This window comes from Sorex araneus, chromosome X (genome assembly GCF_027595985.1).
Source record: "Sorex araneus isolate mSorAra2 chromosome X, mSorAra2.pri, whole genome shotgun sequence".
In the NCBI taxonomy this organism is placed as follows: domain Eukaryota; kingdom Metazoa; phylum Chordata; class Mammalia; order Eulipotyphla; family Soricidae; genus Sorex; species Sorex araneus.
The window spans coordinates 81,949,502-81,967,343 of NC_073313.1; the positions used below are offsets into that span (position 1 = coordinate 81,949,502).

Below are 17,842 nucleotides of genomic sequence, written 5' to 3' on the forward strand. Positions count from 1 at the left end.
CAGTGCTCAGGGGACCAAATAGGATGCCGGCAATGCAACTTGGGTTGGCTGCCTGCAAGGCAAGCACCTTACCGCTGTCCTATCTCTCTAGCCCCAGGAATGGAACTGCTGACTGTATTGCAAGACAAGCTCCTTTACCCCTTCACTCTCTTTAAAACTTGCTTGAATCCCCGGACACTGGTAGCAATAGAAAGAATAAGAGGAAATGAAGTGAGGGATGAAAAACTTGCATGCAAAACTCTGGAGACAAACCTAATAGAGTCCCTGTGGGCTGAAAGCTCAGAGCAGGCATGCTACGTCTAATTCACTGAAAGCACATCCCCCTAGCGGTGCTCGGGAGAACTACATATGCAGTGCTGGGAATCAACTAGTGTTGGCGCCACTGCAAGGCAAGCATCTTACCCCCTGTACTGTCTCTCCTGCTCCTCTCCCCAAGGATTTTAAAATTTTTTTCTATTGAATCACAGTGATATACACAGTTTACAAAGTTGTTCATGATTGGGTTTCCGTCTTATAATGTTCTGACACCTGTTCCTTCACCAGTGTACGTTTCCCACCACCAATGGTCCCGTTTCCCTCCCACCCCACTCTCGCCTGCCTCTGAGGCAGCGTTTTCTTTTTTTTTTAAATTTTTTACTAGTGAATCACCGTGGGGTACAGTTACAGATTTACAAACTTTCATGCTTGCGTTTTAGTCATACAATGATTGAATACCCATCCCTCCACTAGTGCCCATTCTCCACCACCAGTGGTCCCAGCATCCCTCCCACCACCCCCCCTGTGGCACGGCATTTCCTTTTGTTCTCTCTTTCCTTTTGGGTTTATAGTTTACACTAGTGGCATTGAGTGGCCATTGTGTTTGATCTATAGTCTACATTCGGTTCACATCTCCCAACCCAAGCTGGTCCTCCAAATACCCTTTACTTGGTGTTCCCTTCTCTGAGAGGCAGCGTTTTCTTCTCTTTCTCTCTCTCTCTTCTTTCTTCCTCCCTCCCTCCCCACTTTTGGACATTATGGTTTGCAGTACATATAATGAAAGGTTATCAGATATATCCCTTTACCTACTTTCAACACTCAGTTTCCCCAGGGACTTTTTTTTAAATTTTTTGAATCACACCCGGCGATGCTCAGGAGTTACTCCTGGCTCTGCACTCAGGAATTACTCCTGGCAGTGCTCAGGGGACCATATGGGATGCTGGGAATCGAACCCGGGTCGGCCGCGTGCAAGGCAAATTCCCTACTCCCTGTGCTATAGCTCCAGCCCCTCCCCAGGGACTTTTAAAGGGAAAAATCAGGTATCTTCAGAGCAGCTGTTCATGACAGTCATGTGGACAAGCTTTGAAGCCCATTGCAAGTAGCTTTGTGTCTCCTGCCGTGGAGCTGTGTGGCGAGGAAGTCTAGTTAGGCAGCATGGATTAGTCCTAAGGAAGCAATAGCAGCCTATAGACCATCTGAAAGCAGAGGTAGCCAGAGATGGACTCAGAAGGGTCCGAGTTTCCGCTTCAGCTCTGACTAGCTGTGTGGCCTTAGGCAAGTGACTTAACTTCTCTGGGCTTTGTTGGCCTCCTCTGCTAAAAGGGGGCTGATGAAAAGCACAGTGTCTATTGGCCAGGCGCAGTAGGACAGCATGGAGGGCCCTTAGCTTGCACGTGGTGGTCAACCTGGGTTCAATCCCCTATAACCCATATGGTCCACCGCATCCACCAGGAGTGATTCCTGAGCACAGAGCAACGCCCTGAGCAACGCAGGGTGTGCCCCAAAAATAAACTTAAAAATGAATAGTGTCTTAGCTCACTTCCGAGGCTTGTTAGGAAATTCAGTGGAAAAAAAAAGCCTATTTTCCCCCCTTGGTGCTTGCAACAGGCTAGATCTAACTAGATCAAACCAGATTGGCTGTGTGCAATCCTACTCGCTGTCCTGGCTCTCTTACTCGGGAAAATTTGGTGGAGGTCCTGAGAACTTGAGTTTGTTTTTGTTTGTGACCATGCCTGGCCTCAGGGAATCCTCAGGGATTCCTCCAGACTCTGCACTCAGGGCTCACTCCTGGCAGGGCTTGGGCGGACCCTCTGGAGTGCCCGAGATTGAAAGCAGGTCAGCTGCGTGCAGGGCAAGCACCCTGCCCGTTGTGCTATCTCCCTAGCCGCCAGAGTTGTTATTCCTTTTAGGAAGGCAAGGGGCTCTGGGGAAAGAGCGAGAACAAAGCAAGCCTCACTTCCTTCTCATTCTGCTCACATCTGAATTGGCAGATGAATTGGGCTTAAAAAGCAAGCAAGCAGATGTCAGCACAGCGCCTACTACAGGGCAGATGCGGGGGAAGCCGGTCGCAGTGCTTCTGAGGGGTTAGCGAGGTCCCCTCTGATTCATCAGCCGGGGACTGGAGACCGTTGCCAGAGGAGGGTGAAGCAGTCAAACACCATTTAAGGGTTTTTATAATCACGTCCATTCATATTCACATCTCCTGTCCTCACCATTATCCTGTTCTTTGAAATAAGCAGGTCAGAATGACCTCGTTGAAATCATTTTTGGCTCTTAGTGCTTTGGGTGTCGTGTTTTTTTTGTTTTGGAGGTGGAAGGAGGATTGGAGCCCTACCTGCCAGTGCTAGGGGCTTGCTTCAAGCACTGTGCTCAGGTTTCACTACTGATGGGGGCTCAGGGGACCCGATGGAATCCTGGGGATCAAACCAGGTTGGCTGCGTGCAACCCTACTAGCTGGACTGCCTCTCCGGCCTCCAAATATAACTCTTAGTTGGAAGCGTTTTATGGCGGTCCTGAGTCTGTCCCACTTTTTCTTTTGGTTTCCTTCTTGTTCTTGTGCCTTAGTAAAATAAATCAAGGCCAGAGTGATAGTAGACCCGGTAGAGTTCTTGCCTTCTTGCATGTGTCCAGCCGGGGTCTGATCCCCAGTATCCATTAGGGTCCCTGAAGCCCTGCCAGGAGTGATGCCTGAGTGCAGAACCAGGAGTAAACCCTTAGCACAGGGTGTGTCACTTGTATCACTTGTCATCCCATCGATCTTCAATTTGCTCGAGCAGCACCAGTAACGTCTCCATTTGTCCCTGTCGCATGCTAGTGACATTATTGGGCTACACTAGCACTAGCACAGGGTGTGCCTCAAGAAAATACCCCCTTCCTCCCAAATAGTAACTATCACAGGGGTTGGGCACATGGCTAAAGTGACAGTTTGCAGGCCTTCTATGCACAAGGGCCTGGGTTCAGTCGCTCGCAGTACGTTCCCCCACCCCTGCACTACTAGATGTGGCCCCCACAAGAATAAAAAGAATCCTCCAGCCAATCCTTTTCTTAGTGATCCTTTCTCTATTCCATCTGCCATCTCCCCTCCGCTCATGAAGCAGTTTTCCAGCTATGGGGCAATCCCCCTGGCCCTTGTATCTACCGTCCTTAGGTGTCGAAAGTAGATAATGGACCAAACATGATGGCTTCTCAGTGTCTGTGTTGCAAGCTATAATGCCCAAAAGTAGAGAGAGAGTATGGGGAATATTGTCTGCCTTAGAGGCAGGGGGTGGGTGGGAAAGGGGGGGTATACCCAGGATATTTGTGGTGGGGAATGTACACTGGTGGAGAGATGGGTGTTTGATCATTGTGAGATTGTAACCCAAACATGAAAGCTTGTAACTATCTCACAGTGATTCAATAAAATTTTAAAAATTAAAAAATAAGAATAAAAAGAATCGTAGGTAAAAATTTAAGGTTATCAAGGTAACAGAACTCAAGGCTAAAAGAAAAAGCAAAACCTCCTTAGTATCTATCACCTTATGCTGATTCCCCTTAAATAAGCTTTATTACCATTTGGTTACGTGTGCGTACACGATTTTTCTCTTATTTGAATAATGTACAAAGTTTTTACATTATCACCCAGATGGGATTGAATTGTGCCTGCTTAACTAGTACTTGGATCTTCTTTTCCCTTTTTTGCCTTTTGGAGGGGAGACTTGAGGAGCACCCCTCTTGGTGTCAGTGGTTACCCTAGAGGTTGCTCAGAGGACCAGGGAGCGCCAGGGATCGAATCTGTGTTGAACTACATGGATGACAAGTGCTTTAACCCTTGTACAATCTCTCAAGGCCCAAAGACATGGAATTCTAAAATAGTGTTTCAGTCGCTGTAAGGCATCCATTGATGGAAGCTTTGGGTCACTGTTTTCCAGGATAAATTGAATAGTCAGGTTTTAGGTCTGAGCTATAGGCCAGCTCTTCCCAGCACATTTTATTTTGGATCTTTGGCCATACACGGTGTTGCTCGGGGATTACTTCTACCTCAGAATTCACAAATTACTCCTGCTGGTTCTCAGGGGGGACCATATGAGATGCCGGGGATCGAATCCAGGTTGGCATCCTGCAAGGGAAAGACCCTCCCTGCTGTACTATCACCCCAGCTCCCTTCCCAACACTTCTGTAACCAGAAACCATGCTGAATTTACCAGAGTCCTTTGAGGATTTAAATAGCACATGGATAGAGCAGAACAGTGGATGCTGTTTCAACTTTCCAAAAGTTTGGCATGCTTTTAAGCCCAAAGCTGTTTTAACAAAATTGAGTCACCCTGGAATTGGGGAACAGGGTTTTGTCCTGCCTGTTTATCTATGATTGGAGGGAAGACACCAAAAAATAAATCGAAAAGGGCCCTCCTCTGAATGGTAGAAAAATTATACAGCAGGGCTTGAAAGCATCAGCCATGAGACTAATTTTGATTTCATATTTCTAAATGATTTGAAAAGAGGGACTGCAGGGTAAAATTGGTCAGTTGGCAGATGTCGTCACAGTATTATTCCAATGAGGATAATAAACTTGGGGAAGATGTTGGATTTGTATGAGTGGGCATCAAAAAAAGGAAGCCAGCAAGCTTCAGTGGGAACAAATTCAAGGAACTGTCTCTCGGGGCACATTCTCGAAGTTCATGTCGAAAGATTTATAACGAGCCTTACCTCGTTATCTGCGAATTTGGGTCCGTGCTGCAGGCATCAGTGTGTGTAAAGAGAGAGAAGATGGCACTGGAGATGTCATCTGGAGGGGGTGATACTGAAACAGCCTGTTCTGTGAACAGTCAAGGGGAGGAGAGTCACGAACTGCTTCCTGCCAGATAAAGACAGTTCCTTGCCTGTCTTCCATACGCCCCCAAAGGCAATTGGTTTTAGATGGTGGGCGATCTGTGTATTCACTAACTGTGAAAAAGTGGAAGAAGCTGAGGGTGTTCGGCCACCGTGTGAAAGCAAAGGCAGTCAGCTGGTCTCTTTCCCTGGCCCCCAGAATACTGTCATTTTCCTACGACAACTTCTGAAAGCCAGAATTGTTTCCTCCTCGGCTATCATCCAGAGCACTGTAGCACTGTCGTCCCATTGTTCATTGATTTGCTCGAGTGGGCACCAGTAATGCCTCCATTATGAGACTTGTTACTGTTTTTGGCATATCGAATGCACCATGGGTAGCTTGCCAGGCTCTACCATGCGGGCGGGATACTCTCAGTAGCTTGCCGGGTTCTCTGAGAGGGATGGAGGATTCGAACCCAGGTCGACCATGTGCAAGGCAAACGCCCTACTCGCTGTGCTATTGCTCCAGTTCATCATCCATATATTTTAAAAAAATTTTATTAGATCAACATGAGCTATAAAGTTACAAAGTTGATCATGATTGGGTTTAAGTCACACAATATTCCAATACCCCTACCTTCATCACTGTACATTGCCCATCACCAATGTCCTCAATTTCCCTCCCACAGCCCTCCCCAACATGCCTATGTGTTTTCTTCTCTCTCTCTCTCTCTTTCTCTCTCTCTTTCTCTCTCTCTGGGTTTTCTTCTCTCTCTCTCTCTCTCTCTCTCTCTCTCTCTCTCTCTCTCTCTCTCTCTCCTCTCTCCCTCCCTCTCCTTTTCTGTGGTGTGATTTACAATACAGGTACTGAAAACATTCAGTTCTTGTCCAGCGCGATCATTTCCAGCTGTCATTATTATGGCAGTCACTTCTCTGTCATAGCTGCCTTCCCACCCCCGACTGTGGCAAGCTTCCAGCCATGGGTCACCCATACTGGACCTCATTTCTACTGTCCTTGGATATTAATCTCTTAGTATGTTTTTTTATATGCCACAAATGAGTGCAAACATTCTGTATCATCTTTAGTTTTTTCAAAGCTTGCCCTTATCATCTGTCAATGCTCTAGATCAGGGAGGGGACTGTGGACTGGAACTGGATCAATAGCTTCTGAAATTGGAAGTTTGGTAGTAATAATGAGACCATAAGACCCTCCCACTCCACCTCACAGTACGGTTGTGAGGTAATGACAGGTAGAACATGGCTTTGGAAATTTGTCAATACACGGTCCCCTTAGTAACTTTTTCCTGGTGTCACATGGGGCCAGAAATATCACTGATTAAATTTGGGTAACTTAACCTTCTAGAGCCCAGCAAGCTACCAAGAGTATCCTGCCCACACAGAAGAGCCTGGCAAGCTCCCCGTGGCGTATTCGATATTCCAAATACAATAACAATAACAGGTCTCATTCCCCTGACCCTGAAAAGAGCCTCCAATTGTTTGGGGAAAATGAGTAAGGAGAGGCTGCTAAAATCTCAGGGCTGGGACGAATGGAGACATTATGGGTGCCCACTTGAGTAAATCAATGAACAGTGGGATGACAGTGAACCTTCTAGAGGTATGCATGTACATATGCAAAGATTGCTGATCAAGGCTGTTTTTTGTTTATATTAGCAAGATATTAGAACCAGCTCCACTGTTCATTAGTAAACCTTTAAAATATTGTCTAGTCATATAGCAGAATCAAGGAATATGAATAAGTGGAATGGAGCACATGAAATATATTTGTGATGGAATATATTGTGATTAAAAACTGGCATAGCTCAGTCGGAGAGATGACTCAGAAGCCTGAGCACAGGCTTTGCATGCAGGAGGCCTGGATTCAATCCCTGGCACTGTAAGCCCTCCCCTCCTGCCCAGGCACCATCAGGAGTGACCCTCACGCACTGAACCCTCTGTCTCCTCCAAACAGCAAATGGAAAAGTGGCAAATTATTATGACTTTTATGATTCCAGGGGGATCTGTTTGTTTGGATGTCTCATCCCATGGTGCTCAGGGCTCACTCCTGGTGCTGTGCTTAGGGATCACTCCTGATAGTGCTCAGGTGCCAGGGATCAAACCTGCCTCAACTGCATGCAAGGCAAGGGCTTTTACCTCTGTACTACCTGTCCATCTCAGATTTCAGTTACACATAAGGGTCAGGAAGCTAGTTCAAGGATCCAGGAACACTTGTTTGGCATACTGGAGACCCAGTTTCTATCCCCAGAGTCGCCATGTCCCCCAAGTACCATTGGAAGAGACCCCAATGCACTTTGCCTGTAGAAGCCCCAAGTACCAAGTGTGTGATGAAGTTAAATCAACAAATGAATAAAATTCCATGTGAAAACTGTGAAGCATATATATCAAATGATAGCCAAATTCTTTCTTGGGAGGGTAAGATTAGGTCAGATCTTCACTCTTTCTTCATTTCTGTACCACTTGAGTTCTTTGCAGTAATATGATTTTGCCAGCTAAGAACAGACAATGGGCATGAAATTGGAAAGAGATTATGAATCTACTCACAGCCTGGTTGTCTAATTCATAAGTGGAGGGGATTGGGCTACACCTGGCAGTGCTCAGAAGCTACTTGGGCAGACCATATGCAATATCAGGGATCAAACCATGGTCAGCCATGGACAGACAAACACCTTAATCCCTGTACTATCTCTTTGACTGCCCATTTATAATTTGGGGGGTGTTAGGGGAATCTGTACATGGGGATCCTCAGGGGAACTCACAGCTCAGTGTTCGAAGGCTTCTTCAAGCGGAACTTAGGGGGGCATGTGTTTCTGGGGATCAAACCTAGGGTTCCTGGGACTGGAGCGATAGCACAGCAGGTAGGGCATTTGCCTTGCACGCGGCCAACCCGGGTTTGATTCCCAGCATCCCATATGGTCCCCCAGCACCGCCAGGAGTGATGCCTGAGTGCATGAGCCAGGAGTAACCCCTGTGCACCACTGAGTGTGACCCAAAAAGCAAACCTAGGGTTCCTGCATGCAAAACATGCATCCAGCCAGTTGAAATTTCTCTTCGATTTGCTCTTCCCCACATTTAAAAAAAAATTACTGTATGAAGTGACATTGAAAACAATGTGTAATTCTTTTCATTCCTTTAACAAACTTTTCCATGATCAGAATTGGGGGACAACAACAAAAGAGAGGATTCTAAAACTTTTGCCTCCGTTTATTTTTTGGTAATTATGTTCCAGGCTTTCTACATCATAGAAGAGAAAGAAAGACGTGGACTGGGTTGTTTTGTTGTGTCTTATGTTTGTTTGCTTTGTTTCATAAGAGGAACAGTAACTTGCTAGAGCTCTGGAACCATGGGTGCCGTCATGAAGCCCCTTCAGTAGTGAGTTACTAATCCCAGTAAAAGTTGGAAAGCCTCACTGCATGAGCAGGGTTCCCCAGCACTGGAAATCTCCCATTCCCTTGAGGGCAAGCAAGCATCCACGGGTACCTGGAAACTTCAGTTCTGAGGTTGAGTTGATCCAGGGGGAACACATTAAAATCTGCCCTTGAACCTGGTGTTCTGCTTCTCACGGATGCTGACAGGCGTAATTGATGCTGCAAATGGCTTGAGGAAAAAAAAAAAACTCCTGAAATGAATCCCAGCTCCAAGGCCTACAGGAAGTGGGAGGAGGAAGTGGAGGAGAAAAGATGAAGAACATGCAACATTTCTCCATCAGATGAACAGAAAGCACACATAGGGAGAGAAGATTCTTCCTCTGTGGCTCTCAAGATCTTTATTAGCACAATTTGATTGTGGAGGGGGATGATGGTGAAGAGACTGAGCTACACCTGGTGCTCAGGGGCTACTCCTGACTCTAGGCTCACCAGTGACCCCTGGCAGTGGTGGGAGCATCATCTACAGTACCAGGCATTCTAACCTGGGTCACAGGCAATGCCAGCCCCTTAACCCAGAGCTGTACCTCTGGCCCCTGGAAGGAGTTTGCAGCCAAATATACAAGTTGGGTGGCTGGGGAATGTGAGATGGGGGGAAAAGGAACCAAAAGCCCACCAGAGGCACCAGGCAAAAGGTGTGGTACAAGATGGAGTGCCTGGAGACCATCTCGTGCTCATGCCTTGGCCTGTTCATCCTCCCACCCGTCCCTGGTCTGTCCTGGTCAGTCCCTGTTGATAAAGCCTTTTAGCTTTACTAACCATGCCCTGCTGCTCCTCATCACTCTGTCCTATCCCAAGTGCCGAGAGCCAAGGATTTGGGGGAAAACTATCTGGGGTGGGGCTAGGGCCACAACCAGCAGTGCATAGGGGCTATTCCTGGCCCTGTGCTCAGGAGACCATCAGTACTGAGGATCCACCTAAGGTGGTGCTAATGTGGCCACATGCAAATGCCTTCTCCTGAATTGTAGCACTGTAGCACTGTCATCCCGTTGCTCATCAATTTGCTCGAGCGGGCACCAGTAACGTCTCCATTGTGAGATTTGTTACCGTTTTTCACATATCGATTACGCCACAGGGAGCTTGCCAGGCTCTGCCGTGCGGGCGGGATACTCTCAGTAGCTTCTCTAAGAGGGATGGAGGAATTGAACCCGGGTCGGCCACGTGCAAGGCAAACGCCCTACCCGCTGTGCTATCACTCTAGCCCTCCTGAATTGTCACATGCGAATATCTTCTCCTGAACATGCAGGGGCCTTCTCCTGAATTGTGTCTCTGCCCCTGAAAACTTGACCCTGCCCTTGACAGTAGCTGATTATTTCCCACCTCCCCACTGTTAAGCTCCATCCCAAATAGGCGGAAGCGTGTTGTGTTCAGCTTGACCAGAAGTGCCAGTAACAGACAACTGTTCCTTTGCTTGAGTTTTCTTCTCCCGTGGCTAATCTTTTCTCTATCTCTGCAGATACAGCCAGAAGGCAGCGAGGAATGGAATGAAAAACCAGTTCAACCTCCATGAGCTGAAAATGAAGGGTCCGGAGCCTGTGGTCAGTCAGATTATCGACAAGCTGAAGCACATTAACCAGGTTTGTGCCCACAACACTAAAGCCGAAGGGGGGCAACTGTGAAAACTATACTCTGGGGTCTCGGGAGGGGGTGCCTTTGTTCTTTCCTTCAACGATGCTTTGGACTCAAAGGAACCTCTGGCCTGTGGCCTTCACCTTCTCTTTAAACTACAAGGATCATTTTGTCCTATCAGAGAATGCTTGGACGATAGGGGAAAGGCAGTTTCTCACAGCCCTAACCTCTACTCCGTCCTGTTTTCACTCCTGGCCTATTTCTCTTCGGATGTGTTCTTTTCCAATATTTGTTTAGAAAAATCACACCCACAGAGTTGAAAGGATTTGAGTACCAGAGAGATAATGTCCTGAGTAAGGTGAGTGCCATGCATCCTGCCAAACCTCGTTTGAAGTCCTGAGGCCACCTATGGTCCCCTGCAAGTACCACCAGGTGTGGCCCAAACCTCACCCCCCAAAAAAAAGTGTACAAATGATCCATAGTCCTTAAAATGATCTTCATGCCCGAAACACCTTTTCATGCATCATCATAGTCATCATTCTCCAGAGCTGTACGTGATTTCCTTGAGGATTTATCATGATTTTGTTCTGTGGCATACCCAAGCAGCGTCTAGGAGGAATCATGTAGTTTGGGGGATGGAACCCAGGGCTTCCACATTCCAGGCATGTGCTCTGGCCTTTTGCTCTCTCTCTCCAGCCCCATAGGAATTCACTGTAATTCATCAGCTGACATTTTGTGATTGTTGTCGTTGTTTCTTGGGCCACACCCAGCCTGTGCTCAGGCTCTTTGCTCAGGGAGCACTCCTGGCAGGGTTTGGGGGACCCCTTGCCATACCATGGATTAAACCTGGGTCAACCCCAGGCAACGCAAATGCCCTACCCACTGTACGATCTCTCTGGCCCGTCAGGCAGCCTTTTCTGGAAATTCAGATTGCATCTACTTTATGGTTCCATCCCAAATGAAGCTCTGTCGGCATGCATCACTTTTTCTGTTGGCTCTAAGATCAGACTTATTAATGCCTGGGGTGACCGGATTCAAGAATTCGAGCATTCGAATATCTGCTTCCAATTTGTTGTTCATTGGGGATGCAACAGCTTTCTCTGTTGCCAGCAAGATGTGAAGTGGAAGACCAGCTTCAGTGCCCTTGCCAGTTTGTGACTCACTGAGACACCCACAGGTTCCCTTGACCTGTGCACAGAGTTTTTCCTCTCAGAAGGAATTCAGTAACTAAGACACAAACAGGAGTTAGTCTTGCCATCTGCTTGTGATTGTTTTGTGGCCACAGTGGGGCAGGGGGATGGCAAGCCACTGTAGAACAGAGTGACAGGGACAGTGTTCCTGCCCCATGATCCATGAGTGGGAGGGCCCTGGCACTGCTGGCTTCTATTTGTATTCTAGGAGGCACTTTGGATGCAACGCAGATCCTCCTTCCCTGAGGACACGAGTTTCTGTAGGGAGCCATTGGCCCGCTTGTGTTTTTGTGCTCGGAAGTTTCAGAGTGAGACTTCTGTGCTTCTTCGAACTGTTGGTGAGGGCTTTGGAGTCACCGTGTCTTTCAGTGCAAACTGCCTGGCACTTGACAGCTCATTTGGGGGTGACTCTTCCAAGTGCCTCATCTAATGCCCAACACCCAGTGAGCACTTGATAAAAGAGCTGGTCCTGCTGCTGAACACACAGTAACAGCCGCATTTGCACGTTCGAGCCTTCCTTCTGGGACCCTGCCACCTCGGAGAATGCTAGACATTATCATGAGAAATCCTGTGATTCATTCAGAATGCCTCATGGAAGGGTTTACAACCTCACAGCCTCCTTACAATGGAACCCCGGGCGGGGCCAGAAAGCCAGTACAGTCAAGGAATTTGCCTTGTACACAGCTGACCCCAGTTTGATGTCCGGCTCCACATGTTGGTGCCACGTGCACCACCAGGAATGATTCCTGAGCACTGAACCAGGAAACACTCCCTGAGCATCACTGGGTATGGCCCCTGAACCAAAATAATAGTAATAATACAAGAGTCACAAAAAGCCACATAGATAGTACAGCAGATATGGTGCTAAGCATACATTTAGCTGGCCATAGTTCAATCCTTGGTACTACATATGGTCCCCTGAGTCCTGCCAGGAGTGATCCCATGAGACAGAGCCAGGAGTAAGGCCTGAACACAGCTGGGTATGGCCCTCTTCTTCCCCCTGTCAAAGAATGTAGGCGGTGGAATCTCATGGCTCTGTATTCTGTTGTGGATCTAATAAGATATGTAACCATAGGCAAATCATTGAAATTCTCTGAGCTTTAGGTTTTTCATCCGTAGAAGATATAAATAGCAAAGTCTCAATTACGAGGTTATTGTGAAGCTGAATCTATTGATGATTAATATAATTATATATAAAATACATCATTTTATGACATTAAAATTATGCATTTTAGAGATTATAGGTTGATATAATACATCAAATTGCATGTGTATGAACGATAATAAGTGGCAGGTGGCTAATCTGAATATAACCCAGATGATTGAAATCTGGATTTTCTCTTTCAGCAGGACTTGTGTTGGACACAGCGGTAGTGCCATGCTTTTGTCCAGACAAATTCTTTTCTCCTTATTATGTATGCTTGCAGATAACTTTGATGCATCTTATCCTCTTTCTCTCCCCCCATACTACCCCCTTCTTTCCATTTCCTCTCAATTCTAGCTAGAGTGGAACTGGAGTGTATCCTGTAATACTGGAGGAGCTCATTTGTCTGTGACAGAGAGAGTGAAAAGACAAGGCTGTACGGAATGATGACAAACCTTTGGCCTGGATTTACAACACTCATTAGCAAGCAGTGAGGGGAGGGTTGGGGTGGGAAATTAGGATCAGAGTAGAGGTGGCATAGGGACAGTGGTGGAGTGCATGGGCACTTGGTGGTGGTGAGATACAGTAATTTGGTACATCGATACCATCAACTTCAAGACAAGTCTAACCATCGTCCCTAAGCTGAAATCACACCCTAGGTAAGGAAGTACATATGATCAGAGTCGGAAAGGTCCCCGTGGCTTTCTCTTTCTCCTCCCTCTAGCAATGCCTATGTGTGAACATCTTTGGTTTCCTTACAAATACCGTTGAGCAACAATTAATTCTCATTGATAGACCAGTTTTACCTGTTTAAGTAGAGCTGTTGAGATTGGTTGGCCTCCAAACACCCACATTGATTTTTTTCCCTTCATCTGTGGGGCTGTACATGGCACAAACACATTTTCCTTCAGACCCTCAATACAGTTTCATATTTTGGCCATGACTCAACCTCAAAGGAAGTTTACTTTAGAAGTCCAGTGCACTAGCCATTGCCGCCATAGAGCCACCAAGAAAGAGATACTTTAGAGAAGTCTGAAATAAGAATGGGAGGCTAAGAGTGAGAATTATGATATTTGTATAGCATTTAATCCTATGGCAAAGTACTCACTTGTTCTCAAACTCTGTTTATATCAGAGCAGACTCTCCTCTCAGGCATTGTATAAAACCATCTTGTCAGAGAATCATGGTTTCTGAGAACTCATGGGCACCCTTGGACATTACTTTTTTTCTCACTGCCTCCCCCCAAAAGGGAAGGGCTAAATAATGAGCTTCCCCTTTTTTATAGCTAGGGAAACTGAGGCAGAAAGCCATTAAATGCAGGCTGGGCCTGCTGCCCAAACAGCCCAGGAGTCCTCTTGAAAGTTACATCCATCATCCAGATGTTGCTTCTGCATCATTGCCAAACATCTGGATTCACTGAGGGCCTGCCTAGATAGACCCCAAATTTGTCTTCTATTTTTGGAGCGGGTGGTCATATCCAGTAATACTTAGGGATTACTCCTGGCTCTCCACTCAGATATTACTCCTGGTGGTTCTTGGGGGATCATGTGGGATGCCAGAGATCAAACCCGGGTTGGCCACATGCAAGGCAAACTCCCAACTCACTCTTCTATTGCTCTGGCCCCCTAGACCCTAAGTTTGAAGGATGGGGGTAGAAGCAAGTGAAGTTGACTGCATTAATACATGAGTGGCATTTCTAACAGTGTCATGTTATTTTCCTAACCCCCTTGTTCAGGGCACTCTCTGTTCCATAACATCCAGGAGGAGGTTTCCTGCCTTCTTGCCCACCGAAGTGAAAAGCCAGAGATTCTTTGCTCTGTCCCTGCCTCTCTCCTCCAGGGCCTGCATCTTAGATGGACCAGAGCTATTTCGCCTCTCACCACATTCTAGAATAATGCTCCCCTTTCTCCTCATTTCTGCCCTCATCCTATCTTGCACTCTATTGACTATGTGCCATTGTTTTCTCCATTTTTCCTTTTGAGCTCTTTAAACATCCTCAACGTTTCTTCTCTGAAGCCCTTATTCTGAAAAAATTACGTAGCTGGTAGGACAGTTCTCAGCTGCCTCCATTCTTGTTACGGTTATTGTTGCTCACACTGGACGTCAGATCCTCACGCACGGAATGCAGTAACAGTACTTCCCTATTGACAGGCCTCAAGGGGTAACCCTGCAGGCGGGGATTTGGGATCAAAGCCAGGCCCCTGTTCCTGGGAAGGCCTGCAGGTGTAGAAGGCCCATTGCTCCTTCCACACCCAAGCCCCTGGTGCAGCATTCCTACCATTTGGAAATGTGGACTTTGGTTCCTTTTTCTGCTGATAATTTGGATGTGGACTTACTGCCTTGTGTTTGGAGCGGAACAGAGTCCTTTGTGGGGAATGGTGCTCCGCACTTACTCCTGGCTCTGTGCTCAGAGATCTTACCTGTTGGTGCTCAGGGAACCCTATGCAGTGCCGTGGCTCAAACATGTGTTGACAAGTGCCTTGCCCACTCAATCATATCTCTCTGGGCCATGTCTCAGGGTTGTGTCCGATTTTACCCAATTTTAGTTTGTGTTAGTGTTCTGCTTCCCAGATTCCAGGCATATGGAAAGAAGACCCCACAAATCTCAAGAATGAGCCCAGGACCTACTTCCCTAGATGATCCTTTGAGTCATTCATCCTTCAACCCCCTTGCGGTGTCTCTCCAACTGTAGCTATGGTGGTGGGTGCTGATTCAGCAGTCCCTAAACTGCCTTAGCACTCCACTGTTCCCAAAGAAAATCTGCAAGTGTATTTCTTTTCCCCAGGTTCCGTTCAACTAGGATCCCAGAAATTATTTTCCTGCTGTTGCAAACAGTTGAAGCCAGAGCAGTTCCTCTCTGCTCATTGGGTGTCGGAGCTTTTCATACAGACTCCGCCTGTTTGGGATGGTTGAAGCAGCCTGTTGAATGCTAGGGGAGTGGACAGGATGACCTATTACAGCTCTTCCCGGCTGTGTGATTCTGTGATTTGTGGCTTAAGGTCAGGCGGGAACCCAGCAACCTCTTGTGAACAAGTCTTGTGACTTGATTCTCTGCTCTGCCACTCTTTTGAATGCCCCCTGTTCCCAGCTTTACCCCCTTTCTACTTAGTAATCTCTCTTCTTTTCAGAGCCTGCTTCCTTCCCACCAGCCTTTTAGCCAGGGCAGGTGGGGGGGACTTCAACTTGCCCTTCCCTCCCCCACCCAATTCTTCCAGCCTCCTCTCTTGTTCCCACTGACTTAGGCAAACATGAAGCTTAAAACCACTTTTTTTGTTTTTTGGGGGGAAGCATATGCAGCAGTTTTCGGGTCTTGCTCCTGGCTCTGTGCTCAGGATCTCTCCTCACGGTGCTTGTGGTCCTTGTGGGCTTACAGGTCTAAAATCAGCAGCAAAGGAACGTTACCAAATGGCACTAAAGAATTCTTAATAAAAGAGGCAACACACTCTGACTTGGAATGGGAAACACTTTATGGCAAAGACTTGACTTATGAACAGCAGACGTCTGGCAACTAACCATCTTTTATGCAGACAGTGATGTGAAGTGGCAAAAAAAAGGGCACAGTGCTAGGACAGGGGTGAAGGCATTTGCCTTGAATGTGGCTGATCCACATTTGATCCCTGGTACCATGTTAAGTCGCTCAAGCGTACTGGGAATGACCCCATGCACAGAGTCAGGAGTCCGCTCTGAACAGTGTCAGGTGTAGTCTAACTCCTCACGCCCACCCACTCTACAAACGCAACCATTTTTTTAAATAAAAATAAAATGGGCTGGGGGGGCGGAGCAATAGCACAGCAGGTAGGGTGATTGCCTTGCACACAGCCGAGCCGGGTTCAATTCCCAACATCCCATATGGTCCCCTGAGCACCACCAGGAGTAATTCCTGAGTGCAGAGCCAGGAATAACCCCTGTGCATTGCCGGATGTGACCCAAAAAGCAAAAAAAGGGGGGGAGCACTGGGAAGAGAGTACAATGGGTAGGAAGTTTGCCTTGCACATGGCTGACCTGGGTTGGATCCCCAGCACCCCATATAGTCCCCTGAGCACATCCAGTATTAATTTCTGAGTACAGAACCAGTACTTAGCACTGAGCACCATTGGATGTGCCTCCAAAACCAAAAAATAAAAGAGGAAAAACTAAAACACAAGGCAGACATTTGACTGTTTCCGCCTTCACTTGCCTTCAGGAAGTATCTGCAAAATATTTGAAGAAGCCTGGCAGATGAGCCTTCTATCATGCAAAGACATTAACTTTTGAAATAGAAAGTTAGCATGTTTCAGAGGTTAATTAGTAATAAGACATTCCTTACCAGGGACTTTCCAAAAAAAAATCTCTTTAAGTGAACCTCGGGACTGATGGAAAGAACTCTGAGTACCATTTTTACATCATGTATTCACAACAAAGCAGTGACCATCGGAAAACAACTGACTGGAAAAGCAGTCGATCTTAAAATTTGAAATCCAGGGAAAATTTTCTGAGAGACAAACTTTTTTAAATTTTTTTAAAATTTTATTGAATCACCATGAGATAGTTACAAGCTTTCATGTTTGGGTTACAATCTCACAATGATCAAACACCCATCCCTCCACCAGTGCACATTCCCCACCACCAATATCCCAGGTATACCCCCCCCTTTCCCACCCTCCCCCCTACCTCTATGGCAGACAATATTCCCCATACTCTCTCTCTACTTTTGGGCATTATAGCTTGCAACACAAACACTGAGAGGTCATAATGTTTGGTCCATTATCTACTTTCTGCATGCATCTCCCATCCCAACTGGTTCCTCCAGCCATCATTTTCTTAGTGCTCCCTTCTCTATTCCATCTGCCTTCTTCCCTCCACTCATGAATCAGTCTTCCAGCTATGGGGCAATCCCCCTGGCCCTTGTATCTACTGTCCTTGGGTGTCAGCCTCATGTGGTGTTATTCTATACTCCACAAATGAGTGCAGTCCTTCTATGTCTGTCCCTCTCTTTCTGACTCATTTCACTTAGCATGTTCCTCTCCATGTTTATCCATTTATAAGCAAATTTCATGACTTCATCTCTGAGAGATAAACTGAACCCAGAGGTCTTTCTCAGTGGAATTTGGGCCTGGTATTGCCTGTTACACTTCTTCACCTACCAATATGTGACCACCATCCTCCAATTGCCGATTCCATATGGAGCCAGGATGTGTGTGTGTATGTGTATGTATCTCATGTTAACAAGGATCAGTGAATGACTTCTGAGTTACAAAGGAACAATGGGAATTGGTCTTTAAATACCAGACCTAGACTCTATGGAGCTAAACATTATTTCATGAAGTAAAAGGGAATTAGCTGATGCATTTCAAAACACATTTATCAGGCAAAAATATCTTCTGTCGTTGTGCTTAATAGCCTGAAAAATAATTACAATGTCTGCTGGCTTGGGGGAGCATATGTTTTTAATATCTTAATTACTATGTACAGTTTAATAA

At 46.7% G+C, this 17,842-nt stretch overlaps 1 protein-coding gene across 1 annotated transcript in view; it reads left to right on the forward strand.

The window, feature by feature from the left end:
• The window catches only part of GPC3 (glypican 3), a 458,480-nt gene that overhangs the window by 328,260 nt on the left and 112,378 nt on the right, over positions 1 to 17,842 (forward strand). Inside the window, exon 6 of the mRNA XM_004606379.2 lies at positions 9,937 to 10,057. Within this exon, the coding sequence (XP_004606436.1) occupies positions 9,937 to 10,057 (121 nt within the window). The remainder of the gene's footprint in view (positions 1 to 9,936; positions 10,058 to 17,842) is intronic.